Genomic DNA, 25,341 nt, shown 5'->3' with positions numbered 1-25,341 from the left:
CGCTGTGAAAATAAACGTGGAACCTGAACTATTAGGTTAATTAACCGGCCATTGAATTATAATAATTTCAAAGAAATTTAACTCCTCATTAATAAAGGTCAAACTGACAGAACAAGACTGGACTTCTTGAAGTATATACGTGTGGTAAACTTATACTAAAACATAGGTAGCGCTTCTAACTAGAGTTCATTTCGACTCTTCGTTCACTGGTTAAGAAAGAAACAGTCAAAAAGTTCGAGCTATGGAGTCCTTTTATTAACTACTTGCTGATATATCACAGGTAATATGCTGCATGTAAATTAATATAGCTAGTTTGTACCTTGCTAACAACAAAACATGAATGAAAGGATACGCACGTGCCTTCAAGTCAAATATTTGCTTTAATTGGAATCTTTAAGCTACAACTCGAACTAATCGTTAGAAACTTACCTTTAGGGCTATTTTTCTTATTACACGTAAAATTCCATTAGACGTAACCCTCATTAATGTGATGTTTCTTTCACGCAATCCTCTCACCTATACACCCAGTAATTCCAAACAAAATTACTTGTGGCCTAATAAGACACGGTATCTCTTAACGGAACAACTAGTAACCTAGTAACGTAGGAAAATGTACACACCTAATTCTAATATCACGCCTACATCGTGGACTCGAAATAGGACAATTACTGGGACTTCCACTTCCGGCGTACGAAAGGAAGTAATTCTAAGAATCCACGCGCGGAAGCAATGGAGAAAATATATAATAACGTGTCAATCGTACAACTATATCCAACGCCGACGGGGTTTTTCGTATAATACCAGGATTCATCATGTCGGCTGGGATACGACATAGTAGTGGTTCATTACATAACAACTGGTGTCATATGGACATTATCATGCACGTGAATTTTAATTATTATAAATTCTTTTAATGTCTTATGAACATAGGATTTTAAAACTAAGAATAATAATTACACCTGTTTACCTCTTGTTCGTGACTTCAACAAACAAGGACAACTGAATAACAACATTCCGTCACTATGTAATAACGTTAATTATAAGAGGAACAGTGGTTCACCCGGACTCAACAAGGTTAAAGCCATTAACAATTCCATTTAATTTTATCCAATCAAGAAGCACATTGTTTTCATATTGATTAACAAACTAAATTAGCTTTTCTAATAAAATTTTTATAAAGATTTTAATTGAAACTGTTTGGTATCAGACAAATGTTTGCTGAGTATTTTCTCCTAGAAACAAATCTCATCATTTTTCGTATTTTGTGGTCAGAACATATTTGCTTTTTAGTCTACTGGTATGTTTTTGTAAGGATATTCTAGTATAATACGTTTTTCTGTTGGTTTGTTGTCAGAACATACTAGTTTTCGTAAGGATATTCTAGTATAACATGTTTTTTTTCTTTAGTCTTTTATTGACAAAATATGTTAAGTGTATTCTGGTATAATAGATGTTGTTTTTACATGTTAGTATTAACTTACAATCAGTGTAAGCTCTGTACTTAGAGAGAACTAAACTTAATCTGGCAAACTAATTAACCTGATCACATCTACTCTTTTCCAGTTGAAAAGGTTTCATTCACAGAACTCTGATAAAATACGATATTGATTAGGGAGCAAACTGTTAAAATATGATATTTATTAGAGAGTTAACTGGTAATATATGATATTCATTAGGGAATCAACTGTCAAAATATGATATTTATTAGTGAATCAACTACAAAATATGGTACTGATTAGGGAACCGATAGATAAAATATGATATTGATTAGAGAACGAACTGTTAAAATATGATATTCCTTAGAAGGCATCTGATAAAATATAATGTTAATCACAGAGTCAACTGGTAGAATATGGTATTGATTACAGAACTAGCTGTTAAAATACGATAATCCTTAGAAAGCCATATGATAAAATATAATGTTAATTACAGAGTCAACTGGTAGAATATGGTATTGATTAGAGAACGAACTGTTAAAATATGATAATCCTTAGAAGGCATCTGATAAAATATAATGTTAATCACAGAGTCAACTGGTAGAATATGGTATTGATTACAGAACTAGCTGTTAAAATACGATAATCCTTAGAAAGCCATATGATAAAATATAATGTTAATCACAGAGACAACTGGTAGAATATGGTATTGATTACAGAACTAGCTGTTAAAATAAGATAATCCTTAGAAAGCCATATGATAAAATATAATGTTAATTACAGAGTCAACTGGTAGAATATGGTATTGATTAGAGAACGAACTTTAAAATATGATGTTCCTTAGAGAGCCATCTGATAAAATATAATGTTAATTACGGAGTCAACTGGTAGAATACAGTATTGATTAAGGAACCAACTGGAAATATTTGATATTGGTTAAGGAACCATCTGGTAAAATAATAGTGCTATCTCCTTTGTGGCTGTTTCAAACGTTTAAACAAAGTTTAGAGTCCTACAGGATGACTGTAAGAAATTATCTCTGTTTCTACTGAGAATCTTCTACAAGGTAATAAGTCCGGAACAACAGTTAATTTTGAAGTCTAAAGGGTTCTGATACACACCGACTGTCTCATTCTTGTAGCTCAGAAACATTTTTCTTGATTACACACTAAAACACTCAAAGCTGATGTAATTAACAAACCGCGTTTTTCCTTTGACGTATCACTATAATAATTCAAACATGGCGACTCACCAACTCCACCTGCTTATTTTTCTTGTTCTTCACTGGTTTCGGCTTCTGTCCAATTTTTTCTACATTTCTGTATCTACAAGGAGTAAAGTAAATTGTATATATACATGTGTGTGTTTGTGTGTAAGAGAGACTTCAGGTTTTATTAAATATTAACTTCCTATAATAGAGGGCGCTGAGAAAACCAGAGTGATGCACTTAAAAGTTAAAAAAAAAGAAAACAAAGAAGGAGCAGGAATATTGAAATCTATCTATAAATAAGTAAGTATGAAATACATGAAAATAACCATGATTGTTCTAGTTGTAAGGGTAAAGCATTTCTATCTAAGCTATATAAAGAACTAGTGAAAAAAAATATTAATTATATTTTTTTTCGCTAGGATGACTGGAACTGAATTGTTTATTTCACATATATTATTAAGTACCAATTAATTACGAGGAGGGGGTTAGTGAGGGAAATACAACATTATAATCGAATTTCGGATTTCTTTGAAACTTGATAATAGTTTCTCAGCATGAAAGAGAGTGGAACATATCTGTGTTTTTAATAAAGTGCTATTATATTTTTCATCAGTTGAAGGTCTGGCCGACACAGTCGGTGTTTATCTACCAATAAGAACGCAGTCTTTATCTTTATCTACCAATAAGAACGCCGTCTTGTAATTAGTACCGGAAAACTCCATCTTTCCATCACACATTAGGTTTATTCTACTGTTTACTTATATCTATACAAGTCTACAAATAACCAACAGGTCTAAAATTTATGATGGGTTCACTGTCAAGCACAAAACCATATAACGGGCTATGTTCAGGTCACCGTGGGTAAAGAAACTCCATTTCTAGCATTACGAGCCCAACGACTTATCGCTGAACAATCGAAGATGGCACAAATTATTTTGATAAAATGCACTTTCCCTTAATACGTTAAGTGCGGGTTACAGTTTGTATTCGCCTTTAATCCCGCAATAGCTAAATTAAAATAAATGTGTACAATAATTTGTCAGTATTACGTAGTTCTCATGACACATTGTAGGCTTACTGATTTCGGTTTTCAAGTCGTAAGTTCTTCAGATACTTTCCTACAAACTGCGCATTTTTAACACTTAACAAATTATTTAGCAAGCACTAAAATAAGCGTGTGTATTTGTGTTTTTCTTATAGCAAAGCCACATCGGGCTATCTGCTCAGCCCACCGAGGGGAATCGAACCCCTGATTTTAGCGTTGTAATCCGGAGACATACCGCTGTACTAGCGGGGACCTAAAATAAGCAACTTCAGGTTTGTTAGTTAGAAAAACCATGACGGATTAAAATAACATGTCACGAAAATAACTCCACATAGAACTCATGTTACAATCATCAGTTTGACATACTTTGAAAGTTTCTCATATTAGAAATAATTTGAAAACTGAGACCACAGATGGATCACTATTGTTAAAAGGTTTTGCGTGTATATATTTACAACATGGTGAATATAAACAGGTTACATAAACCTACCTTTTGTGTGTATATATTTACAACATGGTGAGTATAAACAAGTTACATACACCTACCGTCTGGTAAAGATTCCATCAACCAATTCCATTCCCTTATCACATTCTTCAACTTCCCTTTCGGTATAGTTAAGGTCGCTAGGCAACGATTGGACATTCACTAACGAACGACTCTCCTCTAGAGGGCGACACAGTCATCTTAATTATGTAAAGTTTAAACAACTAAAAAACAATATCTAGCTAAAGAATCATAAAATTTAAAGTAAAAAAATCTTTCATCACTTTATGTCACAAAATCAACAAGTGTGTTCTTGTGGTGTTTGTTATAAATACCCTATTGGAAACAAAATCTTGAACTAGTATCGGACACTAGGTGTTCGAAATAAGTTCTTCCTTGTAAGTACACCTGCTTGGTTGTATTCGTTTTTGTTGTTGTGGGTTGCGTAAGTACACCTGTTTGGTTCTATTCTTTGTTGTTGTTGTGTAAGTACATCTGTTTGGTTGTACTCCTTGTTGTTGTTGTGGGTTGTTAAGTACACCTGTTTGGTTGTACTCCTTGTTGTTGTTGTGGGTTGTGTAAGTACACCTGTTTGGTTCTATTCTTTGTTGTTGTTGTGGGTTGTGTAAGTACACCTGTTTGGTTGTATTCCTTGTTGTTGTTGTGGGTTGTGTAAGTACACCTGTTTGGTTGTACTCCTTGTTGTTGTTGTGGGTTGTGTAAGTACACCTGTTTGGTTCTATTCTTTGTTGTTGTTGTGGATTGTGTAAGTACATCTGTTTGGTTATATTCCTTGTTGTTCTTTGGGTTGTGTAAGTACACCTGTTTGGTTGTATTCCTTGTTGTTGTTGTGGGTTGTGTAAGTACACCTGTTTGGTTGTATTCCTTGTTTTTGTGGGTTATGTAAGTACACATGTTTGGTTGTACTCCTTGTTTTTGTTGTGGGTTGCATAAGTACATATGTTTGGTTGTATTCCTTGTTGTTGTAGGTTGTGTATGTTCCAGAAACTTTCAACGGATTCAATAAAAATGGGATTATCTCTTGTATGTTTCACGAGCTCGAACGTACAGCACTCATATCTCTACGTATAGCAAAAATGAAATGAATTCATAAATAATTTGAAGTTTCACTTTATTCTTCCCACACCAATTTTATGGATTCCAAATAGAATTACCGCGTGGTTGTTGAGGTCAGAATACTCCTGTTTATTATACATGCTATTACTGACTGGTTGTACACAGTAAATATTCAATTTTCATTTCTTGTTTATATACGAATAAAACAAAGTATGCAGCGATAACGATATTACAGATGTCACTATAGTTACAAAGCAGCGGACTTTTCCATCGTCAGAGAAAACAAGTATTTGGTGTTTTTAAACTGTACGATAGATACCCCTGGTTAAACATTACTCAAGCAGCCAGGCTGAGAAGCCTCTCCAACCAGCCCCCACCCCTCAAGGCTCAGGTCAGACAGAGCCATCGATAATCTATAATTAATCACTTATGAGAAGTCAACCAGTTAGCATTGCCCGCCGCTTACAAGGCTACCTTCATCCGTAAATAGAGGCTGACTGTTACATCTATAACGCGACCATGACTGAAAAAGTAGAGTATGTTCAAAAGCACGTCGACGATCGAACGTTAGCCGCTAACTAAACTCTCAAACCCGGTCCACAGACACCAAGAGTCGTTTGTCTCTCCTGCAGACATAAAAGTTGCCACCCTTACAAGGGAAACGGATTATTCGTTTTCGTGATGAGTGCTGGGATTCTTTATAACACTTGCAAGTTGTTTGTTATTATAACTAGAGGGTCACTCAGTAGACGACATATACACACACACAAAACGTGTCTAACGTGACAAGGCAATAAAGAAAATTATTTCTACACAAGTCCACCAAGTTCCAATATTGACTCATTTATACAGCACAAAGAGTATGAAAAGTTGACAGTATTAACAGATAGATTTTTATTTGTATTTCCTGATCCTCCAAAATATATTCACTGCTAAGTTGGGTCATAGTCTAAATGTTTACCGAATATTGTCAACATCCATTCAGCCGTTCTCGAGAAATCTCGCTGACAAACACAAGCAAAAATGTTAACTCCCATTAGCGGAGGTCAACAATTCTGAACTTGTTTCTCAGGTTATAGTACCTGCATTGTTGCTCTTTGTAATAAAATGTTGAAGTTGTCCCTCGAGTTATTAAACCCTGAACATTTTCGACTTCTTAAACAAACAAACAAAAAAGAGTGAGGGCGGCATGTTTGACTAAGAAGCACAATCAAACTGAAAAGAAAGTCACGGGTTCCCCATGTAAATTGAAGTAACAGTCACCATGGGGCGAAAGTTATATACGTCACAGTGATGACAGAAATTGCAAGTATTATTAAGCCTTGGTTTTACATCTATCTGCCTAATAATAGCTTTGTATCAACATTCCCTATCTATCCTATCCAGTTTTGTTTTCAAGTATTCCATTTACACTGGGTTTTTATAATAGCACGAGTGTGGTACAACTTTTGATACATATCTTAACAAAACACAGTAAGGCAGTAATGTAGGCTAGTATATTATAAAGTCTGTTATCCTGGGTTTGAGGTTTCTAAAAACACAGTTGTAGATCTTTACCAGGACATTAATTCCTCTATCTTCAACAGTTAGACCTATACTCACATAAGTTACATGTTTCAATACCTTCACACATTGATGCGTATTCTAAACATACAATTATTTTTCTCAAGCACCAAAAAAAGCATTCGTTCAAATATCACGCAGAGAGACGAAACTCACTGAAACCTACGTTTAAGGTATGTGCGCAAGCCCGAATTTTGACCTTGATTAATATGATAATCAAACGAGGTTTAACCTATTAGTAAACACACTATTCTAATCATTACATCAAAATATAGATAAGACAGTTGTTTCTGGAATTTGATCCAAAAAACAGATGTCATTTGAGAAATAAAATTTCTTGTACGTTCATATCTCACTTAAGGTATCACATGCACCTGTCTGGGAGAAGGGTACTCGTAATGTTTCAGGATTATTTAATTCATTTATGAAAATGGATCAATAACATTAAATTAGATAATTTAACTGAAATGTGAATCCGTTGTATCATTTTTATTACCATCTTAATTTCCAGAATCAAACAGTTAGATCAGCTTATCCTTCTATAGGGTATACACTGAGATGTCTTATACATGAGTGACATATTTCAAAAGCAAGTAAGGGTAAGTATCGTTTTAATGGGACTGGGGCCTATTTTCCTTATCACAAATAGTACGTTTTGTTTTTTCTTTTATCTTCACCGTCTTAATCTACAACTATTTTAGTTTCCCAGTAGGACAGCGGCAAGTTCACAGATTAATAACGCAAAAACAGAGGTCACTTCTCTCTGGAGAACACAGAAGATAGCCAGTGTGGCTTTGCTCTAAAAGAAACAACCAGACATTTTAAGCAATACGTTAGTGACGCATGGTTTCATCCTTAAACTTATTACAATATATTTCCCTACATATGTAAAGTTTTCTTTACTTCAGAACTTTCTGTGTATACCATTTTTTCAGTCTACGCACAGAACTATCCACATACATACATACAACGTTTTTAAGTCAACATATGCAAGTTATTATCCAACAATTGTCTAAGTATACCTCTTTTTTACTTTCTTTTTTACGTATGTACAATTGTTCCGAAAATTTCTAGGTATACGTTTTTCTATATACAGTTTTTGTGTTGTTGTTTTTTCAGAAATTCTCACACGTATCGGTTTTTGTTTTGTTTTTAACTCTCTGTGCACATGCAGTTTTGTTATTCCAATGCTCAGATGTATAACGTTTTCACTTTCCTCAACCTTGGGTTTGGTTTCACCCATAGCTTCCGCTTCGCTATTTTCATCACTCCCACTAATTCTGTGGAGCTTATATTGATTTTATAATTTTCTCTTTTGTTTTTCTTTTTCTGAGATTGGTGAGATAGACTTTCTGGGTTGTTACAAAGTGATATACGAAGAACATAAGCGTTTATTTGATCGTCCTAGTTAGGTTTAAACCCACCGGTTCTGAGGTAGATATAACCTAGTAAAAGGTACTACTTGACGTTAATTATGTGGTATTTTAACAACTGGTCCACTTGCTACGAATTGCTTTTCTAAGCTAACGGGCTGACGTTACGTTAAATCTTTTATTTTCAAAACATTAACTAACGAGAACAAATACATCAAATCAACTTTACATACGTAGAGCCTCAAACTTCTAAAAATACGATTACAGGGGAGGAGGTCTTAAAAAGAAACAGTAACCTACCTGGTACTACGTCTCGGAGCTCTTTCTCTAAGGGTAGCTGATGATTAGAGGTCGCTACTTCGCCAGGAGGTAACGACAGAGAAATAGTGGTCGAGGTAACACTATCTGCCTCCTTTGTCTAAATAAAAATCACACAAATTATAACAAAAACTCCTTTCTCCTACACAATAACAGATACTTCCACGGTACGAATTATTTTCTGTCTCTCACACGTTGAATTTCATATTCAGAAATATCAATATTTTTCAAATAGCTATCAAGACCAACATAGACATTTACCGAAGTACAGATGTAAAATTATTCACTACGATAAAAATTCATGTTTAAAGGGTAGCACATTTAATGATACATGAACATCATACTACGATAAAATTCATGTTTAAAGGGTAGCACATTTAATGATACATGGAATATTTTTATTCAATGTAAAGTGTAAATTTGTTTAAATCAACTTGTGGACACGCTAGACAGATACATTTACGGCTAGTGGAGAAAACTAATTGTCTGTTACTTTCAGTAAAATAAAAACAAAAATCAATCAATAGACTACAATAGAAACGTTCTACAAATGCAGGATAGTTGATTAAGAGAAAACTGTATTTGTTATTACTTAATTTATACGCACTAAGCCTAAATTAGGTGAAATGAGACAAGTGTGTTTGGTTTTAAGCCTTTTGCTACTAATTATTTCAAAGTCATATCAAGGTACTAAAACAAACTATAATGATCGCAGAGTTAAAAAAAAACACAAAAATTAAAAAAATAATTGAGAACCAGTTAATTATTTTTAAAACAAATGTAAATGAAACAGTTTGTGTTTGCAGTGAACAAAAGACAGCAGAGGATAGACGATGACCTTTTGACATAATCGTTCGTCAGATACAATTAACTCAGTATTTAACTGGTGGCAATAGATATGGAGAAAAAATCGTGGATGTATTACTGTTATCATATATTCTTCTAATTACTGAAAATCCCTATAGGGCTAAATAAAGAATTCTGTGTTTAAAAATATAATAGGCCTAATAGTAATGTCTTATGACAAATGTAACAATAATTATGTTTCAACAGCTTGTAAAAGGAGTTCTCACCCTTGTTGTAACAAATGCTTATATACATACAGTGTTCCGTTCACTACTGTGTATGAGTGTTTTATATATTATATATAAGCGTTATATTGTTATGGTAATACAAATTTCAAAATTATACGTTTATACACAACAAAGAATTCCATTCCGTCTCAAAACGTGTTTTCTTACATTTCACTGGATTTTTTTTTTATCACAGCACACCTTCCACATTTCGATCTCTTATCTCTCCCAATAAGCCATACAAACCAGCCAGACTTTAACCCAAAAACAGCTGATTTAATGTCAGTACACTAAGCATTTCAGCAACGAAATTACTGATGATTTGGTGTTGTACGAGTTTAAAATGTTGTAACGTAGCTATCACGTTACAGGAAAACACCTTATTTGTAACTACTAAGTAAAACCAATTATTCACTACACGTAAATCGCTGGTTGCTACTAAAACTGATTTTTTGTTCTAAGTGTTTACTAGTTTAAAGTGCTATCTGGTGATGACGGATATATATAACTAGAAAACGAATTACTTCAGTAGGTTTTGAAAAAATATCTTCATACTCTAAAAGGCCTTTTGAACGAGGCCTAAGACAGGAAAGTTAGTGTATCTTAAACTGATTCATCGAAAGAAAATATACAGAGTTACGCCAAACGTTACGTAAGTCGACCTAAAAGTTACTATAGCATTACGATAATGGCACATGGGTGTGACCTCATTCGTAATTTTTTGAAAATAAAAATATATAACATCACTTTTCGTGATATATGATATTCAAACTTAATGACAATTATTAATAAATATTGTATGGAAAGACAATAAATAGTGACGTCGATTTTCACAAATGTTATGACATTTCAGAAAGGATATTCTACTCAAATTCAAAAACTAACAATATTTGAGAATTACTACAGAAAACCACAAAATAATCTTAAAGAAATACCGTTTCTATTTAAGCGTGTTACTTCAATCACAACGTTCCAGTTCAAGATAATATGAACACACTTTAACAGAATGCTAATTAGGGAAAAGAATGAATGTATTGCTACTTCAAATTGAAGAGGAAATTTCGCTTTTCACTCTTCTAGTGATGGTAACTATTGACTTGTGCTTCAATACAGTGCTCAAACATGTGTGTGGCAGTTTATTGGTGACTGAAATAATTTATTTTACTTGTTATCCCCCTGGTGGTCTATTTGTAATAAGCTGTTTTAATTTTTTTTTCTCCTATTTTTAAGATGTGTTCCCATGGGGTCAGCGGTACGTTTACGAACTTCCATTGTTATAATTCACATTTTGATTCCCACAGATAGCCCATTGTTTTAGATTTTGACGAATGGAACATGTATTTATAATTTTAAGGTCACATAAAAACTTGCGAGAGGTTTTGTTAGTTCTTAGACTACACAATGGACTGTCTACGCCTTGTCAATAACGGTTATCGAATGCCGATTTTTAGCGACATAAACCCTTAGGCTTACCGCTGAACCACCATGGGCTCAACTTCTCTACGTACTTTCCTTGATTCTACAGAGTATGTCTTCCTCTCTGTTGTTGTAGTTCGTAATCTACCTGTCTTTGATTGTCTTTTACACGTTCTAGCTTTAGTTGTATTATATTTCTATGAGACTTAGCTTAAACAAAACACATTAAGTAGCTCAACAAAAACAGCCTTTAAAACTAACCTAAAATAATAGCGGTAATTTGTTTGGTAGGAACTGTGAGCGCGTAGTAGACATATGGACTGAAATTAAGTTATGTTTCTGAATTTTTAAAACGTCCTTTGTCAGACTTGACATTTTGTGATCTTTATATGAAGCAGCATCATTAGTTTTTATGTAGATGATGGTGAGAGTTGTAAATAAACTTATCTCTACAGGTTGTGAGAAATAGATTAACTAACTGGATAGAAGAGTGGCTTATAGAAGAAAGTAGAGGGTTCTTATACATGGGGTTCAGTCAAAATGGATTAATGTCACAAGTGGTTCAACTTCAGGGCTCAGTCTTAGGACTGTTGCTCTTTTTGATTTACATCAATGACATGTATAAAAAAATGGTCAATAAATTACTTAAGTTTACAGATGATATCAAGGTCTTGGGTGTTGCTGGTTGTGAAGAGGATGTTACTGATTTACAAAAGGATTTAGATCATTTAGTGAGTTGGACAAATAAATGGTAGATGGGTTTTAATTATGATGGTAAATGTAAGATATTGTATGGATGTTATCATAATTTGAATTATAAGTATAGTTTGTGTCATGAAAGAAAAGGATCTTGGTGTAATGGTTGATCAGTGATGTTGTTGTTAGTGATAGAGAAAATAGTATTTTATGTTGTATCAGCAGAAATACTGAATATAAATAAAAATAGATTATAATTTCATTGCATAGATCACTGATTAGGCCACATTTGGACTACTGTGTTCAGTCCTGGGCCCCTTACCTTGAATTATTGTAAATGGTTTAGAAGAGAGTAACTAGAATGGTACCTGGAATGGAGAGATTGTCTTGTGAGGAGAAGTTAAGATCCTTAAAACTGTTTTATCTTAAACAAAGAAGAGTTAGAAGGGATCTGATTGAAGTGTTTAAGATTGTAAATGAATTGATAATGTTGATGCATCAACGTTTTTCTTACATACTAGCAGGAATGAAAAAACTAGGGGACACACACATAAATTTAAGCAAGATAGAAGCTGTCTGCAACTAAACCAGTTTTATTTTTTAAATAAGGTGGTTGGCTTATAGAATGGGTCATTTTCAGATGATGTGGAGGCGGTAAATTTGAGTGACTTTAAAAGAAAACTTGATAAATATATGAATTATAAGGGTTATATTTAAATTTTTTATTTAATAGCTTTTAGTTTGACTTAGAGAGTGGGAAAGCCGATATGGATCGACGGGTCCTTTGTTTTCCCTAAACATTATATTATGTCATCCATCAAAACAGGTACGTATTGTAAATTACATTAATAATAATAGATACTCTTACGTTATATGTAAGATATATCAAACTCCGACGGCAATTAGTTTCATCACTAATGAAGACAGATTAATTTTGAAAGGGTTTCTTGGTCATGTTAGTTGTTGTACAAGAAGTATAACCCTTTACACACTACTTTACTAACCTTCAAGTTCATGTTTGTTTGTTGGTCAGTTAGGTGCTGTACAAGAAGTATAACCCTTTACACACTACTTTATTAACCTTCAAGTTCATGTTTGTTTGTTGGTCAGTTAGGTGCTGTACAAGAAGTATAACCCTTTACACACTACTTTACTAACCTTCAAGTTCATGTTTGTTTGTTGGTCAGTTAGGTGCTGTACAAGAAATATAACCCTTTACACACTAATTTACTAACCTTCAAGTTCATGTTTGTTTGTTGGTCAGTTAGGTGCTGTACAAGAAGTATAACCCTTTACACACTACTTTACTAACCTTCAAGTTCATGTTTGTTTGTTGGTCAGTTAGGTGCTGTACAAGAAATATAACCCTTTACACACTACTTTACTAACCTTCAAGTTCATGTTTGTTTGTTGGTCAGTTAGGTGCTGTACAAGAAATATAACCCTTTACACACTACTTTACTAACCTTCAAGTTCATGTTTGTTTGTTGGTCAGTTAAGTGCTGTACAAGAAGTATAACCCTTTACACACTACTTTACTAACCTTCAAGTTCATGTTTGTTTGTTAGTCAGTTAGGTGCTGTACAAGAAGTATAACCCTTTACACACTACTTTACTATCAATAAAATTATTTTATTTATCCTGTATCAACTACCACCGTATCATTTCCTCACCCCACTATAAAAGCATGTTTCTACCCTCATACTGTTCACTGTTTCACCCCACAATAAAATCATGTTTCTACACTTACACGGTTTCACACCAACGTAAAAGCTTGTTTCAGCACTCACGTTGTTCACTGTATCACCCCGCTATAAAAGCGTGTTTCTACACTTACGTTGTTCGTTGTTTCACCCCACAATAAAAGCGTGTTTCTACACTTAGTTGTTCACTGTTCCACCCAACTATAAAAGCATGTTTTTAGACTTACCTTGTTCAGCGTTTAACAACTCGATGAAAGCATGTCTCTAAAGTTTGTTTTTGTTTTTAATTTCGCTCAAAGCTACACGAGGGCTTTCTGCGCTAGCCGTCCCTAATTTAGCAGTGTAAGACTAGAGGGAAGGCAGCTAGTCATCACCACCCACCGCCAACTCTTGGGCTAATCTTTTACCAACGAATAGTGGGATTGACCGTCACATAATAACGCCCCCACGGCTGGGAGGACAAGCATGTTTGGTGCGACCCTCGGATTACGAGTCGAATGCCTTAACACGCTTGGCCATGCCGAGCCGTCTCTAAAGTTACTCACCGCACAATAAAAGTATCTTTTTTACCATCGTTGTTCATTTGTTGCGCCCCACAATAAAAGCATGTTTCTACATTTAGACTGTTCACTGTTACACCCAACTATATAAGCGTGTTTCCAAACTTACTCACCCCAGAATAAAACATTTTTTAAACTTACTTGTTTACTGTTTTATCCAACTATGAATGCATGTTTCTAAACTTACGTTATTCACTGTTTCACCCCACTATAAAAGCATGTTTATATGTCTACGTTGTTCACTGTTTCACCCCAATAGGAAAGCATGTTTCTATGCTTACGTTGTTCACTGTTTCACCACACGATGAAAGCTGTCTCTAAAGTTACTCACCCCCACAATAAAAGCATCTTTTTAAACGTACTTTTTCATTGTTTTACCCCACAATAAAAGCATGTTTCTACACTTACTCACCCCACAATAAAATCATGTTTCTAAACTTACTCACTCCATAATAAAAACGTGTTTCTAAACTTACGTTGTTCACTCTTTCACTGTGTTGGTCCTTCCGTTGGCTCCACCTGAATTTTATGTACGTTCCGGACTGCTTCCGGAAGCTGTTATGTCGAGGTTTGACCTCACAGCGGCCGGAAGAGCTTGCCGTAGAATGTAGCAAGCTGCTTTGTACAAAGGCCAGAGGATCCATGACCGCGTGTTTTACCCTTGGCCCTTTCTAAGGACTTGATCTTACTTACTCTCTGTTTAGTAGTTCCTTTTATATAAGTTCGCAAAGAAAACACTTGGGAGTTAGTGATTACAAGGCTTTATGTGGACAAGTTCTTTATACCCTGGCGAACAATAAGATGGGGGTTTTAAAACTGGTTCTGCGATATTTTTACAAGTTTATTGGTTTATTACAATATTGGGAAGGTACACACAAAAAACAATGATAGCCACCAGTCACACAAAGTCACTTAAACAGCGAGTCTAAACCAACCTTATACTATCGCGTCCATTTTGTACAGTTGATACTGTAACATTCATATGGGCTCGTCAACCTAAATTAACTGTTTATGTTATGATAAATTGTTACTTATGTGATAAGTGAACCCTCGACCTCATTGATAGTATCATAGCAACCACATTACCTGAACATTGCAATCTGATAATTATATTATTTGCAGACAATAACTGTTAAGAAACCAGTGTGAGGGCGTTCCAGTCTTTATCAGAATATCCCATACAGAGATACAGCTGCATGTCTAATAGTATTTCAACCGGCAAATACGTCAATAGAAATATAAATCGTCATAAAAATTTGTGAATGTTTCAACATAGTCTAGAGTAGTTTAGTTTACAGGCAATTAAAACCCAACTAATCCCAGCACTTGTTACACTGTAGCTTAGTTTTTGACAGTAAAAACCCAACTAATCCCAGCACTGTTATTCTGTAGATTAGTTTATTCACAATGAAAACCCAACTAACCTCAGCACTTGTTACACTGTAGCTAAGCTTAGTTTACTGACTGTTAAAACCTAACTAATCCCAGCACTTGTTACACTGTAGCTTTGACTATGGTCAGTTAAAGCCGAACTAATTCCAGCACCTGTCACACTGTAGCCCAGTTTATGGACAGTTAAAGCTCAACTAATCCCAGCACCTGCTACATCGTAGCCCAGTTTATTAACAATTAAAACCCAACTAATCCCAGCACTTGTTGTACTGTAGCTTAGTTTATTGACAATTAAAACCCAATTAGTCCCAGCAGCTGTTAAACAGATAGAAACCTCCTAGGCCGTGGTCACGTACTCCATCTTACTTCCACACAGAGGTGTATCTGCACCTTGTGTTTGGAGTTTGTAGATGTTGCCCAGCATGTGGGAACTGATCCACAGACAGAGAGAGAATAATATTCACGCTTATAAACAGTGACCCAAAAGAAGATATCCAGTTGTATATGGATTTTGTCTTCTGGGTAGTACTCAAGGGCAATGTGTAAGGTAGGAAATTACGGAATGTTGAGAAAATGGAAGGATACATCACAGACGCTCTTACGTAACTTGATGGACAGACAGACTATGTCAGTAAGTTTGAATAACTGTATTGTTTGAAAAGTATCGGATTTCACTTTGATACCTGCGGGATTAACTTTCCCATAATTACATGCCACGTGTAAAATGCTGTAAAAGACATTATCAAGTAAACACCTAGTTTTGATCGTATTTATTCTTCTATTGATCTACCCATTTCTTATTTTCATTTCATATCTTACTATTTTTCTTATGTTTTATTGGTTAGGCGTGTGTTTGGTGTTGACACCTGTCTGCTACGTTTATCAGAAGCCACCTATTTCAAGGTTGTTTGATACTACGTCGACTGATTCACATTGAAGGCGGTATATTAACTTCCTCGTAACATTGTCCCAATCTCCTCCTTACAATAAAGAGTTTAACACTATTTATTAAGGTTAGCGTACATAGGTCAGTATGACAGATGTCATTTTTTTATGTCGTTGTTACATCACTGGAATATTATCAAAATCTACCAGGCAGGCTAGAAGACGTCAACCATTGGTGCTTATGGTTCCGCGTTTACTACTGTTGTTATTTAATAGAAGATAATCTGGCCAACTTTGAGTTGAATAGCAAGTATATTCCTGCTATTGTGACAGTTCGGTTTAGGACATGAAATAACTTGACTGGCAGGTAAAGTCCCTATTTTAGAAGTGACAAACTAGATGGAAAAGCAGTTAGTCAACATCGTTCACCGCCAACTCTTGGGCTACTCTAATCGAATTGTGGAATTGGACAACACATTATAACGGTGAAGGGATACGAACCCGCGACCATGTACGTCTTGAAGTCTACATGCACTTGAAAAGGTCAAAAGATTTTTCAAACAAAATAAAAAAAAAGGCGGAAGTTTAGATAATATGATTCCTACATATGAATGATAGGGTTAGAGAGGTCAGAATATGAAGAATAGGTTATAAAAGGTAATGCAGTGTAAAGAAGTCAAAGTATCACAGTTATCAGATAAATTCCCACGTAATACAGTTGCACCAGTTAAAGATACGTCCAAAGTAGTACATATATGTAAGTAGAATACGTTACAACACTTCAGCCACACTACATCTGTAACACAAGGTACCGAATAGCCCTTCAGTTAATACCATTGCTCGCACTATTGCTTGAATAAAAAGAAAACAAACTGGTGTAATTTCGATGAGTACAAAATTGCACAAACACTTGTTAATGAAATCAACATTAGTTATATTGTGCTAGATGAGTGAAACAAGAAATAACAGAAGAAACCTCTTAGTAAAACTCATCTGTCATGTTAGAAATATCCCTTTAGCGTATGGAAAAGGTACAAAAATTCTGGTTAACATAACAACAACCATGAAGTTAGCAGACGTGATTTTTCTATAAGAAACTACACATCCGTTATTTCGCTAACAGCATGCATATTTGCATGGAGACAGACACTAGTTTACTCTTACCATTGTTTCAAAACTGCACAATACAGATAACTTTATACGCAACGTTTGTGATACTAATCATAGAAGACTATATATATAGTCAAACTTTTCAAACGTTTTTTTTTCCTCTATCATTAGTCAGATCCACCTCGTTGGTTCATCGTATTGTTTGTACGAAAGGCCTTCTAGGAAAAAACCTGTGCAACTTACAAGATATATCTGGCGTTCTGTTTTTTACATGCCACCGATATGCGATTCGCTATAAAAACATTTTAAAACAATATAAGAAAATATCTCTAGCATGGCCTGATTTTATAACAACTACAAAGCCTAATGGTTTCTACTACTTTGTCACCTTTCGACATTAAAACCACTTTGAAACACATTTGTTCAGAAATGTACAATATTGTTGAGCAGACTCTATAGAAACTATACAATACTATTCAACAGATATCTCTGTACCGAAATTACACAATACTGTTCAACAGATACCTATATATTGAAACTATACAACATTGTTCAACAGATATCTATATATGGAAACTATACAATATTGTTCAACAGATACCTATGTATCGAAACTATACAATATTGTTCAACAGATACCGCTGTATCGGAACTATACAATATTGTTTAACAGATACCTATATACTAAAACTATAGAATATTGTTCAACAGATATCTCTGTATTGAAATTATACAGTTGTATTCAACAGATACCTCTGTACTGAAACTATACAGTATTGTTCAACAGATACCTATGTACTGAAACTATACAGTATTGTTCAACAGATACCTCTGTACTGAAACTATACGGTATTGTTCAACAGATACCTCTGTACTGAAACTATACGGTATTGTTCAACAGATACCTCTGTACTGAAACTATACGGTATTGTTCAACAGATACCTCTGTACTGAAACTATACGGTATTGTTCAATAGATACCTCTGTACTGAAACTATACGGTATTGTTCAACAGATACCTCTGTACTGAAACTATATGGTATTGTTCAACAGATACCTCTGTACTGAAACTCTAAAATATTGTTCAACAGATACCTATATACTGACACTATACAATATTGTTCTTCTGATAATCATTATACTACAATAATGAGAAGACGAACTTTACTTTGTCACAACTGACAGGTAATATTTAATGCCTATCAGTTATTTAACCTCCGAATGAACCAATAGCTTATAACAAAAACAAACATTTAAGAAGTGCGAGTACAGAACAACTAATGAACGAATCAACCACAAACAACTTCACTAAAGGGTGTGCTTGGAACACCATGATTTTCATTATTAGATCGTCAAGAAATTATGTTCTTTTCAAAGTGTTTTCTAGCAGAAAGGTGTAAAAGTTAGCCTGAAAATGAAATATATTACTGTGGTACGAACAATCTAGAAACTTGTACGAAATGAAACTTACCTTTCCACCAATCTTATTGTTGTCTCTCGTATCACAACTAATTTATGTAACTATATTATAGCATCAAGTAGTAGGGCTTGTTTTGTTGTCCACTTTACTTTTTAAATGGCTATATATATAAGGGTAGATACTCTCAGTTTCATCTGAACCCTACTATGCTTCTGTAACTTATGATTCTCGGTCAGCCGAAGTGAAGCAATGTTGTCAAAAACTATCCTTCCTTTCTTGTGAATAAACCCTGTTGTGATCATGGACTCTACACTCGCCAGAATATAATACTGTAGTTTCAAGTAGTGCTAAAGAAAAGCATGACACGTGCCTCCTATTAGGAAACACTACAGTAAGTTTGAGATATTGATTCTACAGTACAGGGGGATTTGCTGTGGGATTACAGCTTTCAGGTCATCTCCACTTCCGAGTTCCTATACCGAAGACTGATTACAACTGGTTGTATGTTTTTAAAGCATCGTTACGTTAATTCAACTTTTAACAATCTGCTGCTAATAAGGTTGAACTTCCCCAAGTAAACATTCTTCATCGTATCTTACGTAATCAATACTAATTATACGTCACAATTCGCTGCTATAAATTAGGCTACTATATTTTAAAAACTAACTGTTGATAGAACAGATATGATGTGTTTGTCTGCATGTGACATCACTGGAAAGAAAAGTTACAAAAAGAAATAAAAATAATTGTCAATTATCCAGAATAGTATTTCTACCAACATTCATGAGGAGACGTTTACTTGATTGGACAAAGAAACACACGTGATACGTCTACGCTTCGAAAATCCAATAAATTTAAAGGTAGAGCGCGAAAAAACAAAAACAAATTTTTTCTACCAAATATTTATTTTCTACGAAAAATGCCCCAACAGATAGCTCGTTTAACGTTACTACGATGTCACAATTGTTGAGCGGTAACCAAGAGCTACATCGCGCGTGAGGTTTACGTTCTTATAAAAGGTCCAACATGTATTCTCACTGTATATTTTCCAGTCACTAGAGAATGCTTATTTAAGGTAGTAAACAAATGATAAACGATAAAATCATTGTGAAACAAGCACGTAGAGCTCACGTTCTTAAAACATATTACACGTAATCTCGTTATACACTTTCCAGCCACTCGAGGGCGCCACTAAACCTACAATTTACTTCTTTCTGTTTACGTTTTACTAAACCCCTCAGTTTTGCATAAATCTTGAAGGCAACATTCTAAATTGAAATTAATCTCTTGAAACAACACAGAGAACAAAACTGAAAATCTAAATACGTTGTGTCGTGTATACTGCATTATCAAAACATTGTGTAATATTTAGCATACATACTAATATCGTTTATTTGTCTTTAAGCACAAAGCTACACCATGGACTACTTGTGTTGTACCCACCACAGGTATCAAAACATGGTTTCTATAGCTGTGTATATATAACAAAATATTGTTTTTCATTCGTTTCTTTTTAGTTATCTCTCATATTAAATGTAACTGGACTTACAATGGTACAAGCGTCATAAGAGGCCTACAAACAGGCCTAGGGACGTAGACAAAAATTTTTAAAATTTTCCCAACAAGTGACACATTTTGATGATATATGAAGATCTTTACACACACATTTTATGTCGAATGTGGTTAGGGTTATGTTCAATAGCAGAATTTTCTCTGGCGGAACACATTAATCAATGTGTTATCCGGATAATTTCGCCGGACCTAATTTCGAACCTTGTTTTGTTGGTTTTATTTTAAACTTCGCACAAAGCTACACTATCTGCATGAGCCGTCCCTAGTACAGCAGTGTAATACTAGAGAGAAGACGGTCATCATCACCCACCGCCAGTTCTTTTACCAACGAACAGTGTGACTGAATGTCACATTACAACGCACTTACGGATGAATGGGCGAGCATGTTTGGTGTGACGGGGACTTGAACCCGCGACCTACGTTACTTTTACAATGTTAACGCTTATCTTGTACAGTATTTTCAATAAAACACAGAAAAGTACTACACTACAGTTGTGGTTGTCTTGTGATCAACGTTTATCTTGTAAAGTATCTTTAGCCAAACACATAAAAGTACTACACTGCAGTTGTGGTTGTCTTGTGATCAATGTTTATCTTGTAAAGTATCTTTAGCCAAACACAGAAAAGTACTATACTACAGTTGTGGTTGTCTTGTGATCAATGTTTATCTTGTAAAGTATCTTTAACCAAACACAGAAAAGTACTACACTACAGTTGTGGTTGTCTTGTGATCAATTTATCTTGTAAAGTATCTTTAGCCAAACACAGAAAAGTACTAAACTACAGTTGTGGTTGTCTTGTGATCAACGTTTATCTTGTAAAGTATCTTTAGCCAAACACAGAAAAGTACTAAACTACAGTTGTGGTTGTCTTGTGATCAACGTTTATCTTGTAAAGTATCTTTAACGAAACACAGAAAAGTACTAAACTACAGTTGTGGTTGTCTTGTGATCAACGTTTATCTTGTAAAGTATCTTTAACGAAACACAGAAAAGTACTAAACTACAGTTGTGGTTGTCTTGTGATCAACGTTTATCTTGTAAAGTATCTTTAGCCAAACACAGAAAAGTACTAAACTACAGTTGTGGTTGTCTTGTGATCAACGTTTATCTTGTAAAGTATCTTTAACGAAACACAGAAAAGTACTAAACTACAGTTGTGGTTGTCTTGTGATCAACGTTTATCTTGTAAAGTATCTTTAGCCAAACACAGAAAAAGTACTAAACTACAGTTGTGGTTGTCTTGTGATCAACGTTTATCTTGTAAAGTATCTTTAACGAAACACAGAAAAGTACTAAACTACAGTTGTGGTTGTCTTGTGATCAACGTTTATCTTGTAAAGTATCTTTAACGAAACACAGAAAAGTACTAAACTACAGTTGTGGTTGTCTTGTGATCAACGTTTATCTTGTAAAGTATCTTTAACGAAACACAGAAAAGTACTACACTACAGTTGTGGTTGTCTTGTGATCAACGTTTATCTTGTAAAGTATCTTTAACGAAACACAGATAAATTAAATGAGAAACTAAATAAACATAATAATAAGCTACTTCTTACTTGTCTAACAATTATTTTTACCTTCGAATCTAATTACTCGTTGTTCTGCTTTTCTTAAGTAAGTCTTGTTAGCGTGATTAATTAATTATACAAACAGGTCGTTCCTCTATTTCTAAATATCTATAACAAACAGAAGGACGTGAAATTATATCGGTTGTTAATAGGCCATAATCGGGAAATGTATAACAAACGTAAGATCACGTGATACATAAACTATTCACCATACCTACTCTGAATTGTTCACGGATTAATAACCAAAATAGTTGTAAGAAACGTGAAATAATAATGAATAAATATCTGTGAGAAGCTGGGCGAAAGTAGAAACATATCAGTTTACGTCAAACTGAGCTTCAGAGAATCACTTACGTCAACAAATTACATCATTGTAAAAAAAATAGATGCGTTTTTTATTTCTATAAAATTTTATTTAAAATATTAATGCTCTACTTGCTGGAAAAAAATATTTGTTTTAATTAACTGATGTCTAAGTGGCAGTGAGGCTATCAACTACCCTTAATATTTTAATTAAGTGATGTCTTAGTGGCAGTGAGGCTATCAACTACCCTTAAACCAAGATTTGTGGTTCAAAAATTACATCAACCAGAAATCATTGATTTCGATAACATTATCTATACCTTAACTTCGGTCTATAGACATTCACTTTAGTTCTACTGTATTTAATGTGGTACAAAACCTTTCTGACTCACTCAGGTCTGATTTGTAAAATTTCTTGGTTCTTTTCTTAGTATCATAAATATAGGATATCTACATATTATTAGGAGACAAAGAAACATTTGTATCATAAATATAGGGTATTTATATCATCTTGGGAGATTGGTTGGTTGATTCGGTGTTTTATGGCACAAAGAAGCTAGACTATCTTTGCCAAACATCCAGTAAAAAGATAAAATTAAAGTAAAATTAGGAAATTTAAAAAAGGAAATTAAAGTAAAATAAAACAAAGTTAAAAAAGGATAAAAACCAATGTTTATATCTAGTCTACAGCATTAAGAGAAAAACTACAGTAATACAAGTTGTAAAGGACTTTCTGTAGCATAACTAATTATCATTACTCGCCAGGAAGACTAACAGGTAAGTACAAAAACAACCGTTAGTTACCTAAAGTTGGCCTTTCCAGTCCTGGTTCTGAGTTTTTTGACGTTATGGCCATTTTCAAAAAGGGTGTGTATGTTTTCTTATAGCAAAGCCATATCGGGCTATCTGCTAAGCTCACCGAGAGGAATAGAACCCCTAATTGTAGCGTTGTAACTTCGTAGACAAACTGCTGTACTAGCGGAGAGCTTTTCAAAAAGTATAGTAATAAAAGTTTTAAAAGACTTGTAGGAAAATTTTAATAATAACTCACCAGGATGACTAACGGGTAGTTCAAACAGCAGCGTTAGTCACCTGAAGTTGGCCTTTCCAGTTCTGGTTTCGAGTTATTTGATTTTACATTTTCTAATTTCAAATCAAACTAGATGGACTGTGATTCTTAAAAGGGAATCTCATTAAAAAAAGGTCTAATGTATAAATTAAAAAACTTAAATGGCATTAAAACGGCTGATGGCCTTTAAAAAACTAAAAACATTTCCAAGATGGACAGTGTTACCATCACCAATAACACTGTCTAACGTTATGGACAAACCTTGGGACAGGATAGAGTTAAAATGGCGCCGTCGTTGAGAGTCACAACGACGGCAAGACCTGAGAATCACACAAACTACACACATTGGTATATCAATTCCAGATAAAATAAAACAATGAGTTTAAAAACTGTGACCAATGCGTAGTCCAGTTAGAACAACTTCCTCTTTCCGAATCTTATGGAAGCAAGACGGCCAAAGTCCAATATGGGGTTTTATTTGGGAAAGCTTATTGTCACGCTGCTCATTCCAAGTCGATTTCCAACTGACACGGAGCCGAATCTTGAATACAAGACCATAGTCCATGTATGGAACAGGCACAGCGGTGATAGTGCCAGAGCAGATAGATTTAACTGCAGTGTCGGCGAGCTCGTTCCCACGAATACCAACACGGCGCGGTATCCAGAAAAACTGGATAGAAATAGACGTTAAAGATAATTGGGCCAGTCGGTTTTGAATATCGACGAGAACAGGGTGTGAACCAACATAAAGCGATTCCAGGGCCGGTAGAGAACTAAGCGAGTCAGTATGAATAGTGCAGTTTGAGTATTGCTTAGCTTCTATGTGATTCAGGGCAAAAGAAATGGCGTACAGTTCAGCAGTGAACACAGAAGTTGTAGAGGGGATCCTGTGTGCAACCACCGAACCACAACAAACCATGACAGAACCCACACAGTCACCTGATTTCGGACCATCTGTATAAATAGGAGTGGAAGGATGGTTTGAAAGATGTTCAGCAAATAACAGACAGTATTTCCAATCAGGAGGGTCTGTTTTTCTCAGATGACTTAAAGAAAGGTCACATTCGGGGACTGTAAGAAGCGACGGTGGGATGGACTGACCAGTGGAAACAGCAGTGTTATCCAAGGACAGACCCAATACATCTAACTGTCTCTGGATATGAAGGCCAAAAGAAGCAATGGCAGGTCGTATATTCTGAAAAAGTATGGCTCACCAAGGAAGGAAAACACAATCCCAGGTTGGATGCTTTGGTAAGGAACGAAGTTTCAAAGCATATAGTAAAGACAGTCACAAACAGCGGAGGTGCAAATAAGATTCATGAGACTCTACATATAAGCTCTAAACTGGGGAAGTGCAGAACCAAAGTCCTTGATGATGAACGGGGTCCAACATCTTTAAGGCTGAAATCTATAGTAGAGTTTTGAATGAATAAGAGCACGATATATCTTTAGCATAGAACATCGATCAACTACCCAGGTGGTGGAAGAGTGGACACGGAGGATGTTCAGTGCTCTTGCACATTTGACCCGTAGCTGCTTGATGTGTGGTATAAAGGTCAGCTTACGGTCAAAGATAAGCCCCAAGTATTTGTCTCAGGAACCACAGGCAGTACATCTTTGCCGATACGGAGTTCAGGATCAGGGTGAATACCCCATCGGCGGCAAAAGTGCATGCAAACGGTTTTAGAGAGAGAGAAGTTAAACGCCTGAGAGCAGTCTGTAGCTGCTGCTTAATATACATCGTGTTTGATGGCTGACAGGAGATGTGAAAGTCATCGACATAAAGCCCCTTTGCAATAGTAACAGTGATGACACTAATTTTTACACTTAAACGTGTGACACTCAAAAACACAGCCCTCAGAGATTCCAAGTTCTTGTAGAAAAAAACATAAAAGTGTCGAACCCACACGTACTTGGAATCTCCTGTGCATTAAAAATTTTTAATAAAAATGGGCAATTGGCCACGTAACCGATATATATGGATGCCTCACAAAATGCCACACCTCCATATTATATCATAAGCCTTCTCAATGTCAAAGAAAACTGATAAAAGATGTCATTTAAGA

The 25,341-nt window shown here is 34.9% G+C and overlaps 1 protein-coding gene across 2 annotated transcripts in view; it reads right to left on the bottom strand.

Moving 5' to 3' along the window:
- Nucleotides 1-2,412: 2,412 nt before the first annotated feature.
- Nucleotides 2,413-25,341, bottom strand: part of LOC143228212 (uncharacterized) — a 35,844-nt gene continuing 12,915 nt past the window's right edge. Inside the window, exons 1-4 of one of the 2 annotated variants that reach the window (XM_076459518.1) lie at nucleotides 14,431-14,714; nucleotides 8,489-8,606; nucleotides 4,238-4,355; nucleotides 2,413-2,761 (exon numbers count right to left, since the gene is read on the bottom strand). In XM_076459518.1, coding sequence (XP_076315633.1) covers nucleotides 2,671-2,761; nucleotides 4,238-4,355; nucleotides 8,489-8,606; nucleotides 14,431-14,598 — 495 coding nt within the window. In that variant the 5' untranslated portion in view covers nucleotides 14,599-14,714 and the 3' untranslated portion in view covers nucleotides 2,413-2,670. Of the gene's footprint in view, nucleotides 2,762-4,237; nucleotides 4,356-8,488; nucleotides 8,607-14,430; nucleotides 14,715-25,341 lie in introns of those variants that run through there. The other variant, XR_013015259.1, reaches the window with a different exon arrangement.

This window comes from Tachypleus tridentatus, chromosome 10 (genome assembly GCF_004210375.1).
Source record: "Tachypleus tridentatus isolate NWPU-2018 chromosome 10, ASM421037v1, whole genome shotgun sequence".
Taxonomy (NCBI): Eukaryota; Metazoa; Arthropoda; class Merostomata; order Xiphosura; family Limulidae; genus Tachypleus; species Tachypleus tridentatus.
This window is presented reverse-complemented; position numbering and strand designations above follow the sequence as displayed.